Source organism: Macaca thibetana, chromosome 3 (genome assembly GCF_024542745.1).
Source record: "Macaca thibetana thibetana isolate TM-01 chromosome 3, ASM2454274v1, whole genome shotgun sequence".
In the NCBI taxonomy this organism is placed as follows: Eukaryota; Metazoa; Chordata; class Mammalia; order Primates; family Cercopithecidae; genus Macaca; species Macaca thibetana.
In genome coordinates, this window is record NC_065580.1 from 66,954,566 (window position 1) to 66,981,829 (window position 27,264).

The 27,264-nt window shown below is 37.0% G+C and overlaps 1 protein-coding gene across 4 annotated transcripts in view; it reads right to left on the bottom strand.

The window, feature by feature from the left end:
- The window catches only part of ABCB1 (ATP binding cassette subfamily B member 1), a 220,063-nt gene that overhangs the window by 58,774 nt on the left and 134,025 nt on the right, over positions 1 to 27,264 (bottom strand). For all 4 annotated transcript variants that reach the window (XM_050785269.1, XM_050785270.1, XM_050785268.1 and 1 more), the window contains 3 exons: positions 19,612 to 19,663; positions 16,241 to 16,432; positions 15,562 to 15,733 (listed from right to left, as the gene is read on the bottom strand). In XM_050785269.1, coding sequence (XP_050641226.1) covers positions 15,562 to 15,733; positions 16,241 to 16,432; positions 19,612 to 19,663 — 416 coding nt within the window. The remainder of the gene's footprint in view (positions 1 to 15,561; positions 15,734 to 16,240; positions 16,433 to 19,611; positions 19,664 to 27,264) is intronic.

A 27,264-nucleotide genomic window follows, 5' to 3' on the forward strand; every position in this document is an offset into this window, starting at 1 on the left:
TAAGTGGGAGGATCACTTGAGGCCAAGAGTTCAAGACCAGCCTGGGCAACACATGGTGACCCCATCTCTACAAAAAAATTAAAAACTAGCTGGACATGGTGGTATGAGACACAGTCATGATGCAGAACAATTCAGTCACAAGGATCCCTCAGGCTACCTTTTATAACCACAGCTGCCCCTATCCCTACCCCTTGCTTCTCCTCCTGTTCCCCATCACTTTTACTTCCTAGCAACCACAAATTTGTTGTCATCTTTATAATTCTGTCATCTCAAGAATGTTATATAAATGGAACCATGTGGTATAGAACCTTTTGGAATTGGTTTTTTCCACACAGCATAATTCTCTAGAGATTCATCCGGATTGCTGCATGTATCAATAGCGCTTTCCTTTTCATCATTGGTTAGAATTCCATGGTATGGAAGAAGTACAGTTTGTTTAACCATTTATTTACCTGTTGAAAGAGATCTGGACTGTTTCCAATTTGGGGCTATGATGAAAAAAGCTGCTATAATCTTTTGTATACAGGTTTTTATGTAAACATAATCTTTTTCTCTCAGATAAATGCCCACAAGTGCAGTTGCTGGATTGTATGGCAATTGTATGTTTAGTTTTATAAGAAACTGGAAAACTATTTTCCAGAGTGGCTGTACCATTTTACACTCCCATCTGCAATCTATGAGTGATCCAGTTTCTCTACATTCTCTCCAGCATTTAAGTCTCACTGTTTTTCATTTTAGCCATTCTGATAAATGCATTGTGATACCTCATTGGGGTTTAATGTAAATTTCATTGATGGCCAATGGTGCTGAATCACTTTTCATGTGCTTACTTGACATCTGTGTATCTTCTTTACCGAAATGTCTATACTTATATTGAGTTTTGAGTTTTATTTATATATTCTAGATAATAGTTCTTTGTCAGGTATGTGGTTTGCATATAATTATTTCTGTCTGCAGCTTGTCTTTTCATTCTATTAATATGGGCTTTACAGAGTAAATTTTTTTTATTTTTATGAAGTATAATTTATCAATTTTTACTTTTAACGATTATGCTTTTGGTGTCAAGTCTAAGAACTCTGCCCAGGCATAGTTCCAAAGATTTCTTCCTATTTTTTTTTTCCCTAAAAGTGTTATAGCTTTACATTTTACATTTAAGTCCATGATCCATTTTGAGTTAATTTTTATATACAGTGTCAGGTTTAGGTTGAGCTTCTTCCTCTTCCTTCCCCTGCCTCTTCCTCCTCCTCCTCCTCTTTGTTCTTCTTTTTTCCTTCTTCTTCCTTCTCCTTCTCCTTCTTCTCTTTCTCTTCCTCTTTCTCCTTCTCCTTTTCTTTTTCTTCTTCTCTGGCACTATTTGTCAGACAGAATGTCCTTCCTGTATATGTTTTGCTAAGTGTTTATCAAAGTGTTTAATTTTATTTTGAGTGACTATAAATGGTATTATATTTTAGATTTTGGCTTCTGCATTATTTTTGGTATGTAAAAATTCAATGGATCTGGTATCCTGTGACTTTTCCAAACTCAGCTGGGAGAATTTTTATAGATTCCTTGGGATTTTCTACATACAAAATCATGTTGTCAATAAATAGATATGCTTTTCTTTCTTCCTTTCCAATCTATATGCCTTTCATTTCTTTTTCTTGCCTTATTGTGATGGTTAGAAGTTCAGTGTTTTGATTAAAAAGAGTGGTAAGAGTTAATTTGTTTTATTCCTGATCTTAGAGGAAAGCAGTCTTTCACCATTAATCATGATATCAGCCAAAGGGTTTTTGTAGATGATCTTTACAGAGTTGAGGTAACATTCCTCTATTCTTAACTTGCTGAGAACTGTTATTATCAGTGGGTGTTAAGATATTCTCAAATGTTTCTTCTATGTCAATCTATATGATCATATGGTTTTTCTTCTTTGGCTTGTTGGTGTGGTAAATGATGTGAAAAATGATCAATTTTCAAATACTGAGCCAGCATTTTACAGTTGAAATGAGTCCCACTTGGTCATGATGTTTAATCCACCTTGCATTATTTTTTATATATGGTGATAGGTAAATAAGGTACAGATTCATTCTTGCACCTATAGATAGCCAGTTTTTCCAGCAACATTTATTTAATAGATAGTCTTTTCCTCATTGCTTATTTATGTAAGCTTTGTCAAAGATCAGATAGTTGTAGGTGTGTGGCTTTATTTCTGGATTCTCTATTGTGTTTCATTGGTCTATATGTCTCTTTTTGTACTGGTACCATGCTTTTTCAGTTACTACAGTTTTGTAATATAGTTTGAAACTGGATAATGTGATGCCTCTGGCTTCATTTTATTTCTTTAGGATTGCTTTGGTTATTCAGTCTCTATTTTGGTTCCATATGAATTTTAGAATAGTTTTTTCTAATTATGTAAAAAATTACATTGGTAGTTTCAGAGGAATAATGTTGAATCTGTAGATTCAGTTGGGAAGTATGGCCATTTTAATGCTATTAATTATTCCCATCCATGAGCGTAGAATATTTTTTCTATTTGTGTCATCTATGATTTCCTTAAGCAGTATTTTGTAGTTCTCCTTTCATCTCCTTAGCTACACATATCCTTAGGTATTTTATTTTGTATGTATATTTCATTTTGTGTTGTAGCTATTGTAACTGGGACTGGATTCCTTATTTGGCTCTCAGCTTGAATGCCAGTGGTGTACAGACATGTTATTGATTTTTGTATATTAATTTTGTATCCTGAAACTTCACTGAATTTTTTTATCAGTTCTAGGAGCCTTTGGATGAGTTTTTAGGGTTTTGTAGGTGTAGAATTATATAATCAGTGAAGAGATATAGTTTGACTTCTTCTTTTCCTATGTGGATGCCTTTTACTTCTTTCTCTTGCCTGGTTGCTCTGGCTAGGTCCTCCAGTACTATGTTGAATAGGTGAGAGTGGGCATCCTTGTCTTCTTCCAGCTCTCAACAGGAATGCTTCTAGTTTTTGCCCATTCAGAATGATGCTGGATGTAGGTTTGCCATAGATGCTCTTACTAAATTTTGAGTTATGTACCTTCAACGCCTAGTTTGTTGAGGGTTTTTTAATATGAAGGGATATTAGATTTTACAGAAAGCTTTTTCTGCATCTACTGAGATGATCTTTTTTGTTTTTAATTCTGTTTATTTAATAAATCATATTTATTAATTTGCATATGTTGAATCAACTTTGCATCCTAGGAATGAACTACTTGATCATGGTGAATTAACTTTTTGCTATACTGATGGATTTGGTTTGCTAGTATTTGTTGTTGAGGACTTTTCCATCTATGTTCATCAGGGATATTGGCCTGTACTGTTTTTTTTTTTTATTTTTTATTTTTTTCCATTGCTTCTTTGCCAGATTTTGGTATCAGGATGATGCTGGCTTTGTAAAATGAGTTAGGGAACAGTCTCTTCTAGTTGATATTTTGGAAGAGTTTCAGTAGTATTGACACCAGCTCTTTTTGTGTGACTGTAAGAACTCAGCTGTGACTCCATTTGGACAGGCGCTTTTTCTGGTTGGTAGGTTTTTAATTACTGATTCAATTTCAGAGCTTGTTATTGCTCCATTCAGGGTTCCAATATCTTCCTGACTAAATCTTGGGAAGTTTTGTGTTTGGAGAAATTTATCCATTTCCTCTAGATTTTCTAGTTTGTATGCATAAACGTGTTCATAATAGTCTTTGAGGATCTTTTGTATTTCTGAGATCAGTTCAAATATCATCTTTTTATTTCTTATTGTGCTTATGTTGATCTTCTCTTTTTTCTTTGTTAATCTACTTAGTAGTCTATCAATCTTGTTTATCCTTTCAAAGAACCAACTTTTAGGTTCATTATTCCTTTGTATGAATTTTTGCATAGCAATTTCATTCATTTCTACTTGATTTTAGTTATTTCTATTCTGCTATCTTTGCAGTTAGTTTTTTCTTATTTTTCTAGTTCCCCTAGGTGCAACATTAGATTGTTAATTTCAGATATTTCTTGATGTAGACATTTAGCACTACAAACTTTCCTCTTAACATGGCTTTTACTGCATATTATAGATTTTGGTTCATCGTGTCTATTTTCATTGAATTTTTTGATATCTGTCTTAATTTTGTTGTTTATGCAAAAGTCATTTAGGAGCAAGTTGTTTAATTTCCACATAATTTTTTGGTTTTAAGAAATCTTCTTGGTATTAGTTTCTATTTTTTTCCAGTATGGTCAGAAAATATGCTTGGCATGATTTAGATTTTTTTGAATTTATTGAGACTTACTTTATGGCCGAGCATGTGGTCAATCTTAGAGTATGTTCCATGTGCAGATGAGAAGAATGTGTACTCTGTAGTTGTTGGGTGGAGTATTCTGTAGATGTCTATTAGGTAGGTCCAACTGGTCAAGTGTTGACTTTAAGTCTAGAATTTCTTTGTTAGTTTTCTGCTGTGACAATCTGTCTAATGCTCTCAGAAGGGGTGTTGAAGTTCCCCCCCATTATTGTGTGGCTGTCTCAAGTCTTTCCACAGGTCTAGAAGTACTTGTCGCATGAATCTTGATGCTCCAACATCAGATGCATACATATTTAGAATAGTTAAGTCTTCCTGTTGAGTTGAACCCTTTATCATTATGGAATGCTCTTCTTTGCCTTTTTAAACTCTTGCTGGTTTAAAGTCTATTTTATCTGATGTAAGAATAGCAATCCCTGCTTGTTTTCCATTTGCATGACAGATCTTTCTCTAACCCTTTACCATGAACCTGTGGGTGTCATTACATGTGAGAAGAGTCTCTTGAAGACAGCAGGTAGTTGAGTTTTGTTTATGTCAATTCGACTTGCCACTATGTGCCTTTTAAGTGAGTTGTTTGATAATTTACATTCAAGGTTAATATTGATATGTAAAGTTTTAATCCTGTCATGTTTTTAGCTAGCTGTTTTGTAGACTTGATTGTGAACTTGCTTTATAGAGTTTTTGGAGCATGTACGTAAGTATATTTTTCTGATAGCAGGTATTTTTCTTTTGTTTCTATGTTTAGAATCTCTAGCCTTAAGAATCTCTTGTAAGGCTGGTCTAGTGGTAGTGAATTCCACTAGCATTTGCTTGTCTGAAAAAGATTTTATTTCTCCTTTGCTTATGAAGCTTAGTTTAGTGGGAAATGAAATTCTTGGTTGGAATTTCTTTCCTTTAAGAAGGCTGACCATAGGACCCTCATCTCGTCTTGCTTGCAAGCCTTCTGCTGAGAAGTCTGCTGCTAGCCTGATGGGGTTCCCATTGTAAGTGATCCTTTTCTCTAGCTGCCTTTAAGGTTTTTTCTTTCCTGTTGACCTTGGAAAATTTGATGAATATATGTCTTGGGAATGGTCGTCTTGTATTGTATCTTGCAGGGGTTCTCTAGTTCTTGAATTTGCACGCTGGCATCTCTAGTGAAGTTGGGGACATTTTGTGAACTGCATCCTGAAATGTGTTTTACAAGTTGCTTATTCTCTCATCTTCTCTCTCAGGAATGCCAATGAGTCATAGGTTTGGTTTCTTTACATAATCCCTTATTTCTCAGAGATTTTGTTCATTTATTACATGTTTTTCTTTATTTTTGTCTTACTGGGTTGTTTCAAAGGACTGGTCTGTGAGCTGTGAGATTCTTTCCTCCGCTTGTTCTAGTCTGTTGTCAAGGCTTTCAACTGTATTTTGAAATTCCTGTAATGAATTTTTCAATTCCAGAAGTTCAGTTTATCCTTTCTTAAAATGTCTGTGTCATCTTTTCTGGCTTCGTTGGATTGGGTTTCCAGTATCTCCTAATCTCATTGAGCTTCCTTGCCATTCAGATTTCAAATCTATGTCTGTCATTTCAGCCATTTCAATTTGGTTAGGATCTGTTGTTGGGAAGCTAGTGTCATCATCTGGAGGTAACAGAACGGTCTGACTTTTTGAATTGCTGGAGTTCGTATGCTGATTCTTCGTCATCCAAGAAGGCTGGTGTTTATCTTTGTGATGTTGCTGTTGTTTGGATGGAGCTTTTGGTTTTTATATTCTTTTCTTTTCCCCTTGTAGTTTTGACTGTGGTGTATGCTGTGTGTAGTTGATGGACTTCATTTCTGGTGCTTTCAGAGAGCCAAGGTTCTGTATGGATTCTTTAGTTGTGGCTAGATTCCTACATTGGGTTTCACAGGTGATGTGTGCTGAATAAATTTTTGTTCAGTGGTGTAATTCAGATTGTCATCCAGTAGATGATGCTTAAGTGTAAGGGCCAGCAGATAGGCTTTTACTCAGCCATGTGTGTCTTTTGTATTTCATCTCCTTTGCAACAGTATTCCACAGAGGGCGAGATGGGCGGCAGGTGAGAGATCATCCTCTCACCAAGTCTGTTCCCAAGCCTTGGGGGCACCACTTCCAATCACTGACACCATGCTCATGATTCCAGCCCCAATGGAGACGCTGGCAGGTTGGGCCCCACTCCCTTGGGGTTGCCCAAGCCAAAGGTTAATTCACCAAGAGTTCCCTAAGGACCTACTGGTCCTGTGTTTGGCAGAGTCAGAGTGGGTTGTGGTGCATTTCTACAGGTTGTTTGTGAATGCAGTGGATCAAGGGTAGAGAATCCTCGGGCAAGGCAATGAATGGTGCCATGTATGTGCAGCTGGTGTGGTGCCTGTGGCTCAAGGTTTTTATTCCAGCAGATAGCCGTGAAGACTGCTCAGCTTGTTTTCCCCCTGACTAGGTCTCCTGGTGTCTTCCCTGTAGCAGACCTGACCACTGAGTTTTGTCCCAAGCCTTTTGCACTCAGATGATTGGGCTGTTAGGTGTTCTTTGTCGGAGTCTCTGGCAGAGACTGGTCAGCAAATGAGCTACACCTCATTCCCAGACCAATCTTGTGGAGGGAAGCATTTCCAGCTCCCATGCCGGCACATGAACCCACACCTCATTCTTCTCAGTGTTCTGAGAGTTGGGGCTCCTCCCTCACTCAAGTTCAGGCCACAGTTCTCAGCTCAATGCCCCTGAGCTGTGTGCTTGAATCCTGGGGGTTGGGACCAGGCCTGTGGCTTTGTCCTCTGTCCCCTCGGGATTGAGCACTGGATGTTGTTGGGGCCAGTCCAGTGTTTCAATTCCACTGGCAAAGCACTCAGGCTGGGCAGTGGAGGCAATGCTGTGAGCATGCTTTTGCAGAAGCAGCCAGGCAGGGGCTTTGGGAGGGGATGGCAGATGAAAGTGCACAGATCAGATGCACCTTAGTCCTGTGACAAAGATAGCCCTGCTCTCTCCTGGCACAGCGCTCAGCAGTGTCTAGAGTCACTCAGAGCAAGACGAAGAGCCATGGGTATGGGTTCCTAAGGTCACATTTTACTGGAGTTTCCCCATACACAGAACCTTCTGGGCCCCACTTAGGTTTGAGCTCTGCCTCTACTTAATCTCTGGGCAGTTGCTCTGCCAATTCAAATATCTATGGGGTATATACCCAGTAATGGGATGGCTGGGTCATATGGTACATCTAGTTCTAGATCCTTGAGGAATCGCCATACTGTTTTCCATAATGGTTGAACTAGTTTACAATCCCACCAACAGTGTAAAAGTGTTCCTATTTCTCCACATCCTCTCCAGCACCTGTTGTTTCCTGACTTTTTAATGATCGCCATTCTAACTGGTGTGAGATGGTATCTCATGTGGTTTTGATTTGCATTTCTCTGATGGCCAGTGATGATGAGCATTTTTTCATGTGTCTGTTGGCTGTATGAATGTCTTCTTTTGAGAAATGTCTGTTCATATCCTTTGCCCACTTTTTGATGGGGCTGTTTGTTTTTTTCTTGTAAATTTGTTTGAGTTCTTTGTAGGTTCTGGATATTAGCCCTTTGTCAGATAAGTAGATTGCAAAAATTTTCTCCCATTCTGTAGGTTGCCTGTTCACTCTGATGGTAGTTTCTTTTGCTGTGCAGAAGCTCTTTAGTTTAATGAGATCCCATTTGTCAATTTTGGCTTTTGCTGCCGTTGCTTTTGGTGTTTTAGACATGAAGTCTTTGCCCATGCCTATGTCCTGAATGGTACTACCTAGGTTTTCCTCTAGGATTTTTATGGTATTAGGTCTAACATTTAAGTCTCTAATCCATCTTGAATTAATTTTCGTATAAGGAGTAAGGAAAGGATCCAGTTTCAGCTTTCTACTTATGGCTAGCCAATTTTCCCAGCACCATTTATTAAATAGGGAATCCTTTCCCCATTTCTTGTTTCTCTCAGGTTTGTCAAAGATCAGATGGCTGTAGATGTGTGGTATTATTTCTGAGGACTCTCTTCTGTTCCATTGGTCTATATCTCTGTTTTGGTACCAGTACCATGCTGTTTTGGTTACTGTAGCCTTGTAGTATAGTTTGAAGTCAGGTAGCACGATTCCTCCAGCTTTGTTCTTTTGACTTAGGATTGTCTTGGAGATGCAGGCTCTTTTTTGGTTCCATATGAACTTTAAAGCAGTTTTTTCCCATTCTGTGAAGAAACTCATTGGTAGCTTGATGGGGATGGCATTGAATCTATAAATTACCTTGGGCAGTATGGCCATTTTCATGATATTGATTCTTCCTATCCATGAGCATGGTATGTTCTTCCATTTGTTTGTGTCCTCTTTTATTTCACTGAGCAGTGGTTTGTAGTTCACCTTGAAGAGGTCCTTTACATCCCTTGTAAGTTGGATTCCTAGGTATTTTATTCTCTTTGAAGCAATTGTGAATGGAAGTTCATTCCTGATTTGGCTCTCTGTTTGTCTGTTACTGGTGTATAAGAATGCTTGTGATTTTTGCACATTAATTTTGTATCCTGAGACTTTGCTGAAGTTGCTTATCAGCTTAAGGAGATTTTGGGCTGAGACAATGGGGTTTTCTAAATATACAATCAGACTTGGAATCAACCCAAATGTCCATCAGTGACAGATTGGATTAAGAAAATGTGGCACATATACACCATGGAATACTATGCAGCCATCAAAAAGGATGAGTTTGTGTCCTTTGTAGGGACATGGATGCAGCTGGAAACCATCATTCTTAGCAAACTATCACAAGAACAGAAAACCAAACACCGCATGTTCTCACTCATAGGTGGGAACTGAACAATGAGATCACTTGGACTCAGGAAGGGGAACATCACACACCGGGGCCTATCATGGGGAGGGGGGAGGGGGGAGAGATTGCATTGGTAGTTATACCTGATGTAAATGACGAGTTGATGGGTGCAGCACACCAACATGGCACAAGTATACATATGTAACAAACCTGCACATTATGCACATGTACCCTACAACTTAAAGTATAATAATAATAAATAAATTTAAAAAAATATATATCTATGGGGGTCATGTTAGGATCTCAGAGGTCCACAACGGGAGTGTGGCACCCTGCAGTTCCTTCACTCACCACTTCCTTAGGACTATTTCAGGGCTGGGAGCTGGTCCTTGCACTCAGAGACTCCATGCGAGCATCTCAGCTTCATCTCTCTTCAGCCTCAGTATCTGTGTTGCTTCTCTATTAACTTTCAGTGTTTTCTCTCAAAAGATCTGTTCAGAGTGTGAAGGTTTACTTGATATTTTGGTTTCTGTCAGTGGAAGAGGCATTTCCTGGCTGTGTCTACCCAGCCATCTTGATCCCCAGCCTATTTATTTAATTTTTAAAAGTAGAATGTAACAATATAGTCTTGGGGTCAGCTCTTAGCCCTTTTTGCCAATGGATCAGTATCCTGGGTTCTCTTTCATTACGACTGTCAGGAGAGAAGAGTGACTCTAACCACCACTGAAAAATTATTGGCATGAAGCCAATTGATCAACAGGAGAAAGAATATACAAATTTATTTAATGTCCATATACGGGAGTCTTCAAATGAACACCCAACTTTCCAATAGGTTATTTTCTACTTTGTTGAGGTAGGAACTTAGGTTATTGATTTGAGACCTTTCCTCATTTCTAAAGTATACACATTAATGTGATAAATTTCTCTCTTAGTACTTCTTCAGCTCTACCCAAATATTTTATATGTTTTCTATGTATTTTTAATTTCCTTTAAGAATCCATGGGTTATTTAAAAGTGTATTGTGTTAGTCCCCTCTTTAGAGATTTCCTTATCTTTCCAATTTTGGTTTCTAGTTTGATGCCACTTAGAAAAAACATACTTTATGATATCAATTCTTTTAAGTTTATTGAGGTTTGTTTTATGGCTCATGATATGATCTATGTTGATTAATGTTTCACGGGTACTTAACAACAACAAAAAAGATTAATGTGTATCCTGATGTTGTTGGGTAGAATATTCTATAAATGCCAATTAGATCCTGTTGGTTGATTGTGTTATTCTCATTTTTCACATCCTAGATGATTTTCGGTCTACTTGTTCCATCAGTTGCTAAGGGAGGGTGCTGAAGTCTCCAACTATAATGGTGGATTTATCTATTTCCCCCTTCAACTCTCAGTTGAATAAAATTATAATAAAGAAATAAAAACTCTCAGTTTTATTTTATCTCTATTTGAGGCTATGTTATTAGGGGCATGTGCATTTGGGTCATTTTGTCTTCTTGGTGGATTGTTCTTTTAATCATTACATAATAGTTTTCTCTAGCAATTTTTTTTTGCTTTGAAGTCACATTATTTAATATTAATATAGCCACTCCTTGTAAAAAAGTAATGTTTGTATGGTATATCTTTTTCCATATCTTTACTTCTACTCTACCTATGTTGTTGAATTTGAAGATTATTGTAAGCAGCATATAGTTTACTCATTTTTTTAACACACTGCCAATTTTTCCTATGATTGGTACATTTAAACCATTTACATTTAAGGTAGTTAATGATATGTTAGCACTTAAGTATACCATTTTATTATTTGTTTTCTATTTGTTTCCTCTGGTTTCCATCCTCTGTGTCTCTTTTCTTGCCTTCCTGCAGGTTACTTATCAAATTTTAGGATTCAATCTTGCTGAGTTTACAGTATTTTTGAATACATATTTTTGCAGGAGTTTTATAGTGGCTTATCTGAGTATTGCAATATTCATATGTGACTTACAACAGTCTATGGTATCAACATTCTACCACATATGATTTGTGGTTCAATCATCAAATATGATTTATGAATCTCATGGGGCAAAGGAAAGTCTATTGTATATGCCCATATTTCTGCTCTTTCTGTTGTTCCCTTGCCTTCCCTTTCCTGATGCTTCAATATTTCTTTTATCATTCCCTTTTTGTTAGAAAAATTTTATTTAGCCCATCTTTCACAAGTAGGCATGCTAGTGAAACTTTGATCTGAGACTGTTTTTACTTCCTCCTCATTCCTGAAGGCTAGTCTCACCAGATATATATTCACAGTTGGCAGGTTTTTTATTTGAGCACTTGAATAATATTGTGTCACTTCTGGCCTTTGTGGATTCAGGTGAGAAGTATGTTGTCATCCAAATTGGTATTATATTACCCTATAAAAATGCACTGTTTTTCTCTGGCTGATTTCAAGATTTCTATCTTGTCTTCACTTTTTAATACCTAATTATAATATTCTTTGGTATGGATTTATTTGGTTTAACCTATTTGAGATTAGCTCAGCTTCTTGGATCTGAAGTATTGCCTTTCATCATCAAACATGGGAAATTTTCAGTTATTATTTCTTCAAATATTCCTTCATCTCCACTCTCTTTTTCCTCTACTTTTGGTACTGTGATGACACAAATGTGGGACTTTTTGTTATCGTCCCTCAGGTCCTTGGAGTTCTTTTTTTAATTATTTTATTTGTTTCAGAATGGGTGAATTCTATTGTTCTAACCTCCAGGTTCACTAATTCTATGCTGCCATCTCCAACTGCTTAGGTTAAGTCCATCTAGCATGACTCTTATTTCTGTTGTTGTATATCTCTGTTCTCTAATTTCACTGTTCTTTTTAATAAATTCTATTACATTGAGGATTTTTTTTCTATTGTTTCAAAAGAATTTGTGTTCGATTAGTAAAGAATTTTTATGATGGCTGTTTAAAATCATTGTCAGATAATTCCAGCACCTGATTTATCTCAGTGTTGATGTCAGGTAATTGTTGTTAGTTTGTGTGCTAATTTTCCTCATTCAAGTTGTGATTTTCTTGACTCTTGGTATGACAGGCAACTTTCTATTGTAACCTGGACATTTTGACTATGATGTTAGGAGACTCTGTCTCCTATTTAAATATGCCTTTCTGTAGTGTTAAGAGGTAAATTTATAGCACTAAATGCCCACACCAAAAGGTTAGAAAGACCTCGTTGATAACCTAACATCACAACTAAAAGAACTGGAGAACCAAGAGCAAACAAATTCCAAGGCTAGCAGAAGACAAGAAATAACCAAAATCAGAGCTGAACCAAAGGAGACTGAGATAAGAAAAACCATTCAAAAGATCAACGAATCCAGGAGCTGGTGTTTTTACAAAATTAATAAAATGGACAGACTACTAGCTAAACTAATAAAAAAGACAAGAGAGGAGATTCAAATAAACACAATCAGAAATGACAAGGAGGATGTTACCACTGACCCCACAGAAATACAAACAACTATCAGAGAATATTATGAACACCTCTGTGCACAAAACTAGAAAATCTAGAATAAATGGATAAATTACTGGACACATACATCCTCCCAAGACTGAACCAGGAAGAAATAGAATCCCTGAACAGACCAACAAAGAGTTCTGAAATTGAGGCAGTAATAAATAGCTTATCACCCCCCAAAAAAGTCCAGGACCAGATGAATTCATGGCTGAATTCTGCCAAATGTAAAAGAAGAGCTGATACCATTCCCACTGAAAATGTTCCAAAAAATTGAGGAGGACAGACTCCCTCTGATCCATTCTATGAGGCCAGCATAATCCTGATACCAAAGCCTGGCAGAGATACAACAACAAAAAACTTTACCAATATCCTTGATGAGCATTGATACAAAAATCCTCAACAAAATCCTGGCAAACTGAATTCAACAGCACATCAAAAAGCTTATCCACCATGATCAAGTAGGCTTTGTCCTCAGGATGTAAGGTTGGTTCAACAGATGCAAATCAATAAATGTGATTCACCACATAAACAGAAACTAAAGACAAAAAGCACATGCTTATCTCAATAGATGCAAAAAGGCTTTCAATAAAATGCAACATCCACTCATGATCAAAACTCTCAACAAACAAGGTATTAAAGGAACACACCTCAAAATAATAAAAGCCATTTATGACAAACTTACAGCTAACATTATACTGAATGGGCAAAAGCTGGAATCATTCCCCTTGAAAACTGGCACAAGACAAGGTTGGAATCAACCTAAATGCCCATCAATGATAGACTGGATAAAAAATATATACATATATGGTACACAGACACCATGGAATACTATGCAGCCATAAAAAAAGAATGAGATCGTGTCCTTTGCAGGGACATGGATGGAGCTGAAGGCCATTATCCTGAGCAAACTAACTCAGGAACAGAAAAATAAATACTGCATGTTCTCACTTATAAGTGGGAGCTAAATGATGAGAACACATGGATACATAGTGGGGAACAACACACACTGGGGCCTATTAGAGGGTAGACAGTGGGAGGAGGGAAACAGTCAGTAAAAATAACTAATGGGTACTATGGTTAATACTTGGGTGATGAAATAATCTGTATAACAAACCCCCATGACACAAGTTTCCTATGTAACAAACCTGCACTTGTACCCCTGAACTTAAAATAAAAGTTTTAAAAAGTTAAAATAAAATAAACCTGCTTTACTCTAGCAGGCAGTTGCTCTATTTAAGTTTAGCATGATAGTATTGGCCTACTTTTGTGAGATGTGGTTCCAGGAGTGGTTTAATATTCAGAGTGTTTGTAGTATTATTTTGGTTGGCTTGATTTATGTGACACTTCTGGGGCTCCCACTGGACCCTGCTTCTGCTGCTTGAGTGGGTGAAAGTGGTTTTTCAAGATCAGACTGCCAGATCGAGGAAGAGTGTAGTGGTTTCCCGTACCAATGTCCTCTAGTGAACCAGTGTCTCTGGGCGCTGGGAAGACAGTCTTGGGTACAAAGTACAAAAGAGGCTTCCTGGGCCAGGTCACTTGCATGACTGCGTCCCTTTCTGCCATGTCTACTTGCTTCTGTGTCTCTAGGTTTGAGGGTAGAGCCTCAGGCTCATAGACACAAAGAGGCTTCCCAGACCCAGAGTGAACCACATTTCTTTTTTAATATGATTGACATCCAAAGAATTTAAGAAATTTGTTTGAAATCATACCAAAAGTGTAATGCTGCGTGGGGATTAAAGCTTGGGTCTCTAGCAGCCAGCCTGGGGCTCCTTTTACTAAATAAACAGCATGTGAAGCAATGCATAATTAATCATTAAAAGATTGACTCATGGTCTGTTTTTAATCTTAACTTAAAACAGACATCAATACGTTTTAAGTAGTTTTTCAGTAAATACTGATGTGAAGAGTTTGCCACCTAACTTGCTTAACATTCTAGTATACAGAAAAATCAATTGACAAGAAGCTTTTGCCAAATACTTTAGTTAACTGATAATCCCCAGAAACATTATTTGAACTCTATGTTACTCTAAGCAAAAAATTAACACAGACCTCAGAACTTCAGTTTCTTTCTCTGTAAAACTAGATAATACCTATACTTCAGAAAGATAATACAAGTATTTGCCTGACAATAAATGCTCAATAAATGATAATTATTCTTTGCAGAAACAAAATAATATCCATTATACAAGGTTAAAATTTCTAAAGTTTCTTAATACTTACAGCCTGACTTATTTTGTGTGATGCTTGGCTTTGGTTGTCCATTCATTACTTTTGCTACATGAATTTATATTGCCTTCTCTAAGTTGTGCTGAACTCCATAAAAATTACATACCGGGCCAATTTCTCTACTGAAAATACACTTATATAAAATCAGTTTAAAATTCACACCATGTTCACCTTGAAATGGAAAATAAGTTTTAAAAGATCACTGGAAACGTGTGCTGAGGTAGAGAGGGCCACTTCTACCTCTCTGCCTTCATGACAGGAGAGAGAGCTGAAGGCTAAGGATTTATATGTGTCCTTAGGGACTAGAAAGTATCTATTTTCTTAAATTATTTTATAACCAAAAATTTAACTATGCATGAATGCTGACAAAACTGTAAAGTCAATTTAAAAATTAAACAAAAATCTAGAAAGCCAAAAACATTAAAGTAAAAAGAAATGTTAATTGAATGGGGCATCTGTTGCTCGCTAAACTTGAGTCGCTACTTGCTATGTGAATAGGGCATCATCCACTAGAGAGCATGGTTCTTTGAAGCTCAGGAAGTTTTTTTGTTTGTTTGTTTTGTTTCTGTTTGTTTGTTTTCTTACAAAAGCAGAAGATAGATATGAGAGCTACATTCTTCTTTCTCATCTGTTCCCCAAATAATCACATGGCCAAGAGCAGCATGGAGTCCTGGCAAGTGTAGTACTCAGTAAGGCTGGATATGCTTATCCAGCTGATTTTGAACAGAAAACGTAAAAGTACCAAGTACAGAATCAGAGTCATCATGTAGTAAAAAGACCTTTCCATAGGGTGAGAGCAGGAAGGGGGAAGGTGCAGTTCAAAATCTGGATTCACAGGCTTCACCTACCTTTGCCCAGATAGCAGCTGACAGTCCAAGAACAGGACTGATGGCCAAAATCACAAGGGTTAGCTTCCAACCACGTGTAAATCCTACTATAAACCCAGTGAAAAATGTTGCCATTGACTGAAAGAACATTCCAATTTTGTCACCAATTCCTTCATTAATCTTGGAGACATCACTAAAAGAACAGATAGTATTAGAAATAAATGTCAGAATTGTAAACAACAACTTTTCTTCTGAAGCCTACTTTGAGTGTAGGGTAGTTTATAGCTAGAGCATTTTGCGCCTGTGCATTGTTTTATTTAGCAGGGTATAAGTTTCTATTAGGAGATCTGTCATTAACAACAAAAATCCTTAGACACATGGCCCCAGGAAATGGACATCGTGTACATAAGAAGTATTCAACCTAGGTATCTTGTTTTGCTCTACTGCACATTCTCAGAGGATTTCTTCATTCTGGCAAAGTCCAGTCCTTCATTCAATGCTAGTCATGCAGGTGCCCTTATGCCCGTCAAGGACTAGGAACAAAAGGATGCACACGACATCGTTGCTGCTTAGAAGGAATTTTGTCTCATAAGTACCTTTGAGTGGTACACTAACATCTCCTAACATATGTGATGACATCTATTTCATTTTACTAAGAATAAGAACCACATCCAAGTTCAACATAAAACTAAATACTTACTCTGTAAGCCGGGTGTTAAGCTCCCCAACATCGTGCACATCAAACCAGCCTATCTCCTGTCGCATTATAGCATGAAAAAACTGTTTTCTAATTTTGTGTATTTGTCTTCCAGCTGCCAGGCACCAAAATGAAACCTGAATGTAAGCAGCAACCAGCACCCCAGCACCAATTCCACTGTAATAATAGGCATACCTGAAAAACAAGAACACTGCACATGCTCTCTGTTTCCTAATCAATGTACCTTTTCCAAAGAGACCCCTCATTCCTATTTTTTCACTTATCTGGGTATCTAGCCATCCTTAACAGATAAGAAGGGGCTGTAACCAGCAGAGTTGATAGTCACCATCCAACTACGTCTGCACCACTATGGCGAAATGGTTAAGAATGGTTTCTGCTTTGGCTCAAATCCCAGCTCTTCACTTCACTGCTATGTAATCTTAGGCAAGCTGCTCAACTTTTCTAAGCCTCAGTTTTCTAATTAGTAAAACAGAGATAAAAATACTTATGCATGAAATATACTTGGACCAATGCCCAGCACATAGTAAGCACTCAGAGAATGCCAGTTACTGTGAAAGATGGTGTGGTGTATTGGGGAATCACAGCATCAGGTAAGACCCACCACTGTAATACTGTCTACTTTTATTACACTAGCATTAGTTGATGAGTGCACTGGGGTGGTCTCTGTACACTGGAGATGAAAAGAAGTGACAGAACTTGTCAGAAAGTGAGATCAAGAAATGGAAATAATCCCTTGGCCTTTTGGGCTAGGGATTATCCCTTAGCCTATTAATCTAGTATTTTAGATGCCAAGAGACAACTAAAAATGTTAAAACGTAGTTTTATTTCATTTGCCCAACTGGCCATCGTGAGTTATCCTAAAATGCTTAACAAATCAAATAGTGGCCCTTCCAATTTAAATTCTAGTACTAAAAAACATGAGCATTGTCTTAACAACAGACCCTTGATCAATCTAGAAATTGTGAATTAATGTTTCCTTGCTCTGAGTTTTCATATTTAAAAAAGCAAACAGGCTGGGCATGGTGGCTCACGCCTGTAATCCCAGCACTTTGGGAGGCCGAGGCAGACAGATCACAAGGTCAGGAGTTCGAGACCAGCTTGGCCAATATGGTGAAGTCCTGTCTCTACAAAAAATACAAAAAAAATTAGCCGGGCATGGTGGCATGCGACTGTAGTCCCAGCTACTTGGGAGGCTGAAGCAGAAGAATCACTTGAGCCTGGGAGGCAGAGGTTCCTGTGAGCCGAGATCATGCCACTGCACTCCAGCTTGGGTGACAGAGCGAGACTCCATCTCAAAAAAAAAAAAAAAAAAGCAAACAATTCACGCCTGTAATCCCAGAACTTTGGGAGGCCAAGGTGGGCGGATCACAAGGTCAGGAGTTTGAGACCAGCCTGACCAACACGGTGAAATCCTGTCTCTACTAAAAACACAAAAAAAAAAAAAAAGAAAAGAAAAAGAAAAATTAGCTGGGTGTAGTGGTGCACACGTGTAATCCCAGTAACTCAGGAGGCTGAGGCAGGAGAATCGCTTGAACCCAGAAGGCAGAAGTTGCAGTGCGCAGAGATCATGCCACTACACTCCAACCTGGGAGACAGAGCAAAATTCCATCTCAAAAAAAAAAAAAAATGCAAACAATTATCGGGCTTCAGTAAACAATTAATTTTTAGGTTAAAGGCAAACATTCTAAAATGAAATACAGTATTCCAATAGTCCCACTTTTAAAACTTCACTACTTACCATCTTCAAATTAAACTGTATGTTTGAATCATGCAGAAGCTATAAAGATGGCTAGGTAACAAGCAGACAGTCTCTGACATTGCTGTTCACAATTCAGTACTCAGCCCATCAGGAATCTTGGGAAACAAGTCTTCCCCAATCTCTACCTTGTAACTTACAATGCATTTATCAAGGAAGATGTAATTAAAGCACTAAGTTTTAGTTAACAGATAACTCAATCATTAATTACTATCTAAGTGTTCATGATACAGCAAGAGATAGTATTCTATCTAAGTGTTCATTATATAGCAAGAGATAGCTAATGGAAACCCCACATCACAAGTAGAACTCATGCTTTGAGAATAAGTTAATGTATTTTAAACTGTCAGTGTATGTTTACTCAAAAGCATGTACATGATTAAAAGACATTCTGTTTCATTTTCCCCAATGTAAAAAACAATGCCTCTCCACAGGGATATTTGGAGGTATTTACTCCTTGACTTTCAAAATATTATCAAGTGTCTCCATTTTCGGCAGGGCACGGTGGCTCACACCTGTAATCCCAGCACTTTGGGAGGCCAAGGCGGGTGAATCACCTGAGGTCAGAAATTCAAGGCCAGCCTGGGCAACACGGTGAAACTCTGCCTCTACTAAAAATGTAAAAATTAGCTGGTGTAGTGGCACCCGCCTGTAAACCCAGTGGCACATGCCTGTAAACCCAGTCACTTGGGAAGCTGAGGCACAAGAATCACTTGGACCCGGGAATTGAAGGTTGTAGTGAGCCGAGATTGTACCACTGCACTCCAGCAAAAAAGGTATCTATTTTTTTTTCAAATGTACCAGATCATTTACACCATAATGTAGAATCATTTTCTTCTGATTCACCTACACGTACCTTTGGACAGCTGTTATAAGCTGTTCTGGGGAATAAACTTCAAGATATGTAAATCATTAACCAAAAGATTCCCCAGTGTGAGTTAAGAATAGAGTGACTATATTTATTCTGGGATGTTTTATTTTATTGTTCAGAATCAGATGTTGAGTTAAAAAAATTCCTTTTGGCTGCTTTCATTATCATGTCATGTCTGAAAACATCCAGGAAACAAATTAAGAATTATAAGCCATTGAAAATAATTATTCTCTCTCTCTAAATTTTTTTTTTTTTTTTTTTTTGGTGGGGGACAGTGTCCTGCTCTTTCCCCCAGGCTGGAGAGCAGTGATGTGATCATAGCTCACTGCAGCTTTGAACTCCTGGGCTCAAGCGATCCTCTCACATCAGCCTCCCAAGTAGCTAGGACTGTAGGTATGTGCCACCACACCTGGCACATATATATTACAGAAAATAATGATTCTTAATTCAACTACATTTTAAAAGGCTACTTTAAACTCCTCTAATTTCCTTATATATTAATATGATACTCTATATTGATCAATGTCTATTTTAAGCTTAACCCTAACTTTTGCATACCTTATGCAGCCAATTCTTTTCTTAAAAAATCTACACATATCCTCCTAAAAACTAACAAGAGTATTGTTCTCCTCAAAATTTCTATGATGATAATGCAAAATTTTAAACATTTCTACAACTTGATGAATATAGAAAAGCTTAACAATAGTAAGTAGAATGTCTAATTACCTGGTCATATCTTCCTCCAGATTCATGAAGGGCCCTGTACCAGTGATATTACCTAGACCACCACAAAACAAACACATACCATTTATGTCTCTTTAGTCTCCATTAAAAATAAACATGTAAAAATGAATCAAACTCATTTCACTTAATGATTTACACAAAAATACGTCAAGCTGACTCAGTTTTAATTGTGTGTAAGCATTATGGCATTCATTCAAATATTTCTCTGCTGACTGTGTGCAACCACATATACGCTAATTCAATGATGTTTATTTGCAAGAAGAAACCCACATTTGGTAAGAGGTAGTCTGTCAGCAGAAGTATCAGTGTTCTTGAATTAAAATATTTTTTGGAATATCACTCCAAGATCCCATAAAAGAAAAATCTCTTGTCCTGATAAATGCCATTGCACACTAAGGTACATATTTAAAATCTAACACTGCATTTTTCCAGTTTTATTCTTATTTAAAAATATCAAATACAAAGAACAGTGTAATAAACATCAGTGAGCTCATCACCCAATATTAGCAAATGCTAACATTTTTGAGACAAAAAGTACACTATAAAAGTATTTCATAACTTTACCCCTAACACACAGACACACACACACACAAGCACTGTTCAACATTTTGGTGTGTACATTTTCAGATTTTCTTTTATGTATGCATGTAGATACACACAAATACACACTTATTTTCTAACAATGGAGTCATAGTTCACATTCAGTGACCAAATTTTTTCCTATCAGTATATAAATGTGTATATCTATTTTTTTCAATGTTGCAACTATTTCACTTGTTTCCAATATTTTACTGTTACAAGCAATGCTGTGTTAAACATACTTATACACATATGTTATAAATGTACAAAGAGTAAATATTTTCTAGGAATTATCACAATTGAGACTGCAAAAAGTTATGTTAAAATGAAAGGGCCTGTTTCAGATGAGTCTGATTTCGACAGGTATGGAAAAGAGGGGAAAAAATATTTCTAGCAAGGTGAACAATATAGACCAAAGTCAACAGCAAGTTTGAAGAATGCGTAAGTCTGTTTTTGACAGGGGGAGGAAGTATGTTGTGTGGATGGAGGAAGGTGGTTTATGTAGCTGGAAAGATAATCTGGGTCCTGCAGATATGGTGCAAGAAAACAGACCAGCAGTCATTCGACAGCTTTGAGCAAAATAGGATATAATTAGAAGTATGTTTTATGAGAGTTTAGCCACCAGCAATGTATACGATTAACTGGAATGTGGAGAGACTAAGAGACTTGAGCTACTATAACTATGTAGGGAAAGAGTATAAATGAGAATAGAAAAGAAAGCACGTACTTACAAGATTTATAGAGGAAGAAGTTACAGGACTTAGCAACTGATAGAATAGAAGTAGAGAGAATAAAAATTTTTAAAAATTATCAAAACAGCAAGCCTAAGCATTTGGAGAATGCTAGTGTCATGGTGGGAAATAAGAATTCAGCAAAAAGACCTGCTCTGGTCAGAGGAGAGATTATTAGTTTGGTCTTGAACATTTTTGTTTTGCAGTGCCTGGCACATTCAATTGCAGATGTCCAATAAGTATTCAGACTGTAACTTTCCAGTTTTAGAGAGTTCAGATCTAAAGATTCAGGATTCATGTGCTGGAGGCCATAGCTAAATCCATTTCTCCTTACCCATAAGGACAGGCCAGCAGATAAGGAGAAAACAGCAGGCCAAGCACAGAATCCTGGAGAAAACTCCATTAAAGGGTAAGACAGAAAGTAAGGAAGAAACAAAGAGATGCAGAAGCATAGCAAAACGTGCAAGAGGTATTCTTGACTGCTTTGCCTTATGTCAATACAACAATAAACATTTTCAGATTGAATTTTTATTTAAATCAGTTGTGAGATGTCTTCTGCTCCACATTTTCAAAAATGAAACAGGACACTGAATAGTCAGGTGAGGATTTTTCTCCAAATCAATCTTGGGAAACCTTACATTATGTATCTTCTCTATTTACCAGGAAATGTCTCTATATAGTATTAATTGTTGCCAGTATGTCACTACCAAATCAAGACCATTTTCCAAGTCTAACTAAATATCTGTTTTCTACTCATTGCTTTTACCAGTTTTCTCAATTCTCAAGATAAGAAACCAAGATAATTTAAACAAATGTTCTTCAGCAATGATGTCTTCTAAGTCTACAGTCATTTCTAAATAGCTCAAAAAGTAAACAACTTTGTTCAAGGTCAAAATTGCCTCCTTTATGTTTGTATGTCCAATTACACCATACCTATAGCTTCAACCATCAAAATACATAGAAAGCAAGTCTAGCACCAAGTTCCTTTTATTTGTGCTTCGCCTGTCAAATTGTACCAGTCAAAATAAAAATCAGGCATTCAACAAAGAAGTATAAATACTTCTATTATAAAGACACATGCATGCATATGTTCATTGTAGCACTATTCACAATAGCAAAGACATGGAATCAACCTAAATGCCAATCAATGACAGACTGGATAAAGAAAATGTGGTACATAGATGCCATGGAATACTATGCAGCCATAAAAAAGAATGAGATCATGCCCTTTGTAGGGACATGGATGAAGCTGGAGGCCATTATCCTTAGCAATCTAACACAGGAAGAGAAAACCAAATACCATGTTCTCACTTATAAGTAGGAGTTAAATGATGAGAACACATGGACACACAGAGGGGAACAACACACACTGGAGCCTTTTGGAGTGTGGAGGGTGGGGGAGGGAGAGAATCAGGAAAAAAACTAGTAGGTACTAGGCTTAATACCTGGGTGATGAAGTAATCTGTACAAAAAAAAAAACAAAAAACAAAACAAAAAAAACCCATGACACACGTTTACCTATGTAACTATATTACTCTGTTAGTATGCTGCTAATAAAAACATACCTGAGACTGGGTAATTTATAAAGAAAAAGAGGTTTAATGGACTCACAGTTCCACATGGCTGGGGAGGCCTCACAATCATGGCAGAAGGCAAAGGAGGGGCAAAAGCATGTCTTACATGGTGACAGTCAAGAGGGCACATGCAGGGGAACTCCCATTAATAAAACCATCATCCTTTATGCAGTGGACTGTCATTGAAGGTTATCACCAGTGTGTAGGAGCTTATTATCCTGGTTCTTTTACTTCTACCACTCTGATGCTTCTCCCTTAGTCTCAGTATTGACCCCTATGTTCTCCCTCTTTCCTATACACGGGTGTTTCCCAGAACTCTATGCAGGCTCCAGGCTGACCTCAGCCACTTTCACAGCTTCAGTGACTCCAAAATCTATCTAGCACTATTCAAATCCTCTCTCTCTTCACAGTTAATGCTCTGGTTCAAGTCCTCATCATTTCTTACTTCTCCTGAAACAAGACTACTATAACTAATCTTTCCGCCCCAGTTAGGTCTTCAGATTGTCCCCAGATTTTATATTTGAAAGCAAAAATATAATCATAGTGCTTCCATTGATAACCTTCAATAACAGTCCACTACATAAAGGATAAAGATCAAGATCCAAGGTACATCACATTAGTTCCTTTGCGATTTTGCCACAATATACACATGAAAGAAAATATGTCTGAAGCACCAACAATGATTACCAGATATTTTCTTTATCCCCACACCTATCTCCTCATTTCAGAAGCTAGATCACTATGCAGTCAGTCTTCAGAGAGGGCTGCTGCTGCATTAAAAAAATATATATATGTATTGTGTAGGTTTCTTCTTGGCTTTTATATTCCCAAAGCCTATGCTTTTGAGGGTTGAAGAGGAAACTGAGCATGACAGAATATTTTGTTTAAATTTTATGAGATTAAGCTCCACCCTTTAGATTGAAAAAATATTTTCCACATGCTGAGAAAATAAGCAGTTGAGAATTGCTGACTACATAGGCACTGGAGGGTCCAGGAAAAAGAAACCTGCCTCCTGCCACCTAAGCAGACCCTAGAGCAAGACCTCAGAAAAGGAAATGTGTAGTGAGTTGAAGGGATGGCTTTAGAACAGCTTCCAAGAGTCTCTTTGGACCTAGAGAGATATGGAAGGAGCAGAATGACATCAAAGCTTTTAAGAGAGGAGGATGAGAAAGCTTGACCGAATGCCTGTGTAGACAATGATGCTGAACAACACTCGGCCTTCTCACTCATCTGAAACTATGTTGGCCTCCAAGACACACCCCAGGGAAAGGTGAGGCCTACCCCAAAACAACTGAGATTGGGTTTTTACCACATTTACTGAAGAGGGACTCAAAATGGAAATTATGTTATATAAAATAAAAGTTATGATTTTAGCACACTTGGATTCTGGAATAATAGTTACATTTGCTACATCCCTTTCTAGCCTCAACTCACTTCACTCCCTCAACCCCATCTTCACCAGCTTTCCCCACTTCTGTGTAGCCTGGCTGTAAGAACACCAAAGGGTTTATTATTCCCTAACTATCCTATTTGCTTCCTTCAAGGCTTTATCCATTCTGCTTTCTCTAACTGGAATGCCCTTTACCAAAATTTTTCTTCTGGAATATACTCTTCCTCCATGAATAAACTAAAGTATTACATCGTCTTACCCCTAGCAGAGTGATTCATCTTGCAATAGAACTCCACAGTAATTGACAGTGATTCAACTTACTAAGTCATACAAAAATAGAAGTATGACTATTTACATCTATCTCCTCCTCCCACTCCCACTGGTGTGAGGTCATAGAAAACTGAACTATATCTAGTTTATCTTTATATTTCCAGTGCCCAACCTGTTGCATCTGCCATAACTTAGCCTATTCAAAAAATTTACAAGTGGTTTCACAGAGCTATATATATACACACACTATATATGGGTGTGTGTGCATAAGTATATATATTATTTTATATATATAATACAATTATATATTATATATACACACACACTTTTACACACATATATAACAGTATTAATCTCGTGTGTATTTAAGAATTAAAAGAGTTACTGCATGTAAAGCTCTAAGAACAGGACCCAGCACATAGTAAATGCTCAATGAGGGTTGGCTTTAGTTATTGCTAACAGTTGAGTTCTTCCTCAAGGCTTGGGGCTCGCATTCCTTTTACTTTTCTCCATATCCTATCTCAGAGGATTTAACATTGCATTCAACTTAAATAAAGCCAAGTTGATAGTCCTGGATTTTTTAGTTTTATTTTTTAAATGTATTTAATCTTAATTTTTACCTATTTTTAATTTGTTTTTTTTTTAGAGATAAAAACCAAAATATTTATTTCTTACTGCAAATCACAATATCACAGGTATAAATGGTAAACATAAATGGACACAGAAAAAATTTGTGAGATATTTTAAAATCTGAATTTTTCAGCTTTTATGTGAAGCTGTATCACATGAAAGCTTTCTGCTGTAACATATTGACAGATTCTAACATAGTCAACTCTAATGGGTCTCAAAATATGAAATTATGCCACTAAATTTATAAAGACTTCAGTGAGGAAGATAGTTTACTAGAGAGGCAAAGGAAGGAACACTGCCAAAGGAGCTTAGCTCTTGGTTGTGTATGAAAGTTGTTGTCCTGGGGAGCCAATGGGAGAATACAGTTTTCTGTGCTGGGAAGAAAATATAAAAGAGGAGAAAAAAGCAGTTATTTTTAATTTGAGTGGCACATAGTAGATGTATATATTTACAGGGTGTATGAGATATTTTGACATAGGCATACAATGGATAATAATCGCATTAGGGTAAATGGGGTATCTATCACCTCAAAACTTTATCCTTTCTTTGTGTTACAAACAATCCAGTTATACCTTTTTAGTTATTTTTAAATGTGCAATAAACTGTTGTTGACTGTAGTCACCCTGTTGTGTAATCAAATACTAGATGATATTCATTCTATCTAACTATATATTTTTGTATCCATTAACCATCTCCACTTCCACCTCTGCCACCCCACTACACTTTCCGGCCTCCAGTAAATGTCAGTCTACTGTCTATCTCCATAAGTCCAATTGTTTTCATTTTTTAGCTCCCACAAATATGTGAGAAACGTGAAGTTTGTCTTTCTGTGCCTGGCTTATTTCACTTAATATAATCTCCTCCAGTTGCATTTTTGTTGTTGCAAATGACAGGATCTCATTTTTTTACAGATGAATAGTACTCCATTGTGTATATGCATCACAATTTCTTCATCCATTTACTTGCTGATGGACACTTAGGTTGCTCCCAAATCCTGGCTATTGTGAATAGTGATGCAATAAACATGGGAGTGCAGGTTTCGATATACTGGTTTCCTTTCTTTTGAGTATTTCCCCAGCAGAGGGATAGTTATGGATCATATGGTAGTTAAATTTTCCATTTTTTGAGGAACCCCCATACTGTTCTCCATCATGGTTGTACTAATTTACATTCTCAACTGTGTACAAGGGTTTTCTTTTCTCCACATCCTTGCCAGCATTTGTTATTGCCTATCTTTGGATAAAAGCCATTTTAACTGGGGTGAAATGATATCGCACTGTAGTTTTGACTTGCATTTCTCTGATGATGATCAATGATGTTGAGCATATTTTCATATACCTGTTTACCATTTGTATAGCTTCTTTTGAGAAATGTCTATTCAGATCTTTTGCCCATTTGTTAATTGGAGTTTTTTCTTATTGAGTTGTTTGAGTTCCTCATATATTCTAGTTATTAATCTGATGTCAGATGGATAGCTTGCAAATACTTTCTCCCATTCTGCAGGTTGTCTCTTCACTTTGCTGATTGTTTCCTCTGCAGTCCAGAAGGTTTTTAACTTGATGTGATCCCATTTGTCCATTTTTGTTTTGGTTCCCTGTGCTTGTAGGGGTATCACTCAAGAAATCTTTGCCCAATCTAATGTCCCAGAGAATTTCTCCAATGTCTTCTTTTAGTAGTTTCATAGTTTCAGGTCATAGATTTAAGTCTTTAATCCATATTGATTTTATTTTTGTATATGATGAGAGAAAGGGATCTAGTTTCATTTTTCTGCATATGGATATCCAGTTTTCCCACCATCATTTTTTTGAAGAGACAGTCTTTTCCCCAATATACATTCTCAGAAACTTCATTGAAAATGAGTTCACTGTAGCTTTATGGATTTATGTCTGCATTCTCTATTCTGTTCCATTGGTCTATGTGTCTCTTTTCTCTGTACCATGGTGTTTAGGTTACTGGCTCTGTAGTATAATTTGAAGCCAGGTACTGTGATTTCCCCAGTTTTGTTCTTTTTGCTCAGGATAGCTTTGGCTATTCTGGTTTTTTGGGGGGTTCCATGTAAATTTTAGGATTCTTTTCTCCATTTCTGTGAAGAATGTCACTGGTATTTTGATAGCGATTGCACTGTCTGTAGATTGCTTTGGTAGTACGGATATTTAAAAAATATCCATTCTTCCAATCCACGAACATGGAGTATCTTTCCATTTTTGGTGTCCTCTTCAATTTTTTACATCAATCTTTTACAGTTTTCATTGTAGAGATCTCTTATTTCTTTAGTAAAATTTATTCCTAGGTATTTATTTCATTTGTAGCAATAGTAAATGAGATTACTTTCTTGATTACCTTTTCAGATTGTTTGCTGTCACCATGTAGAAATGCTACTGATTGTTGTATGTTGATTTTGTATCTTGCAACTTTACTAAATTTATTTATCACTCCTAATAGTTTTTTGGTGGAGTCTTTA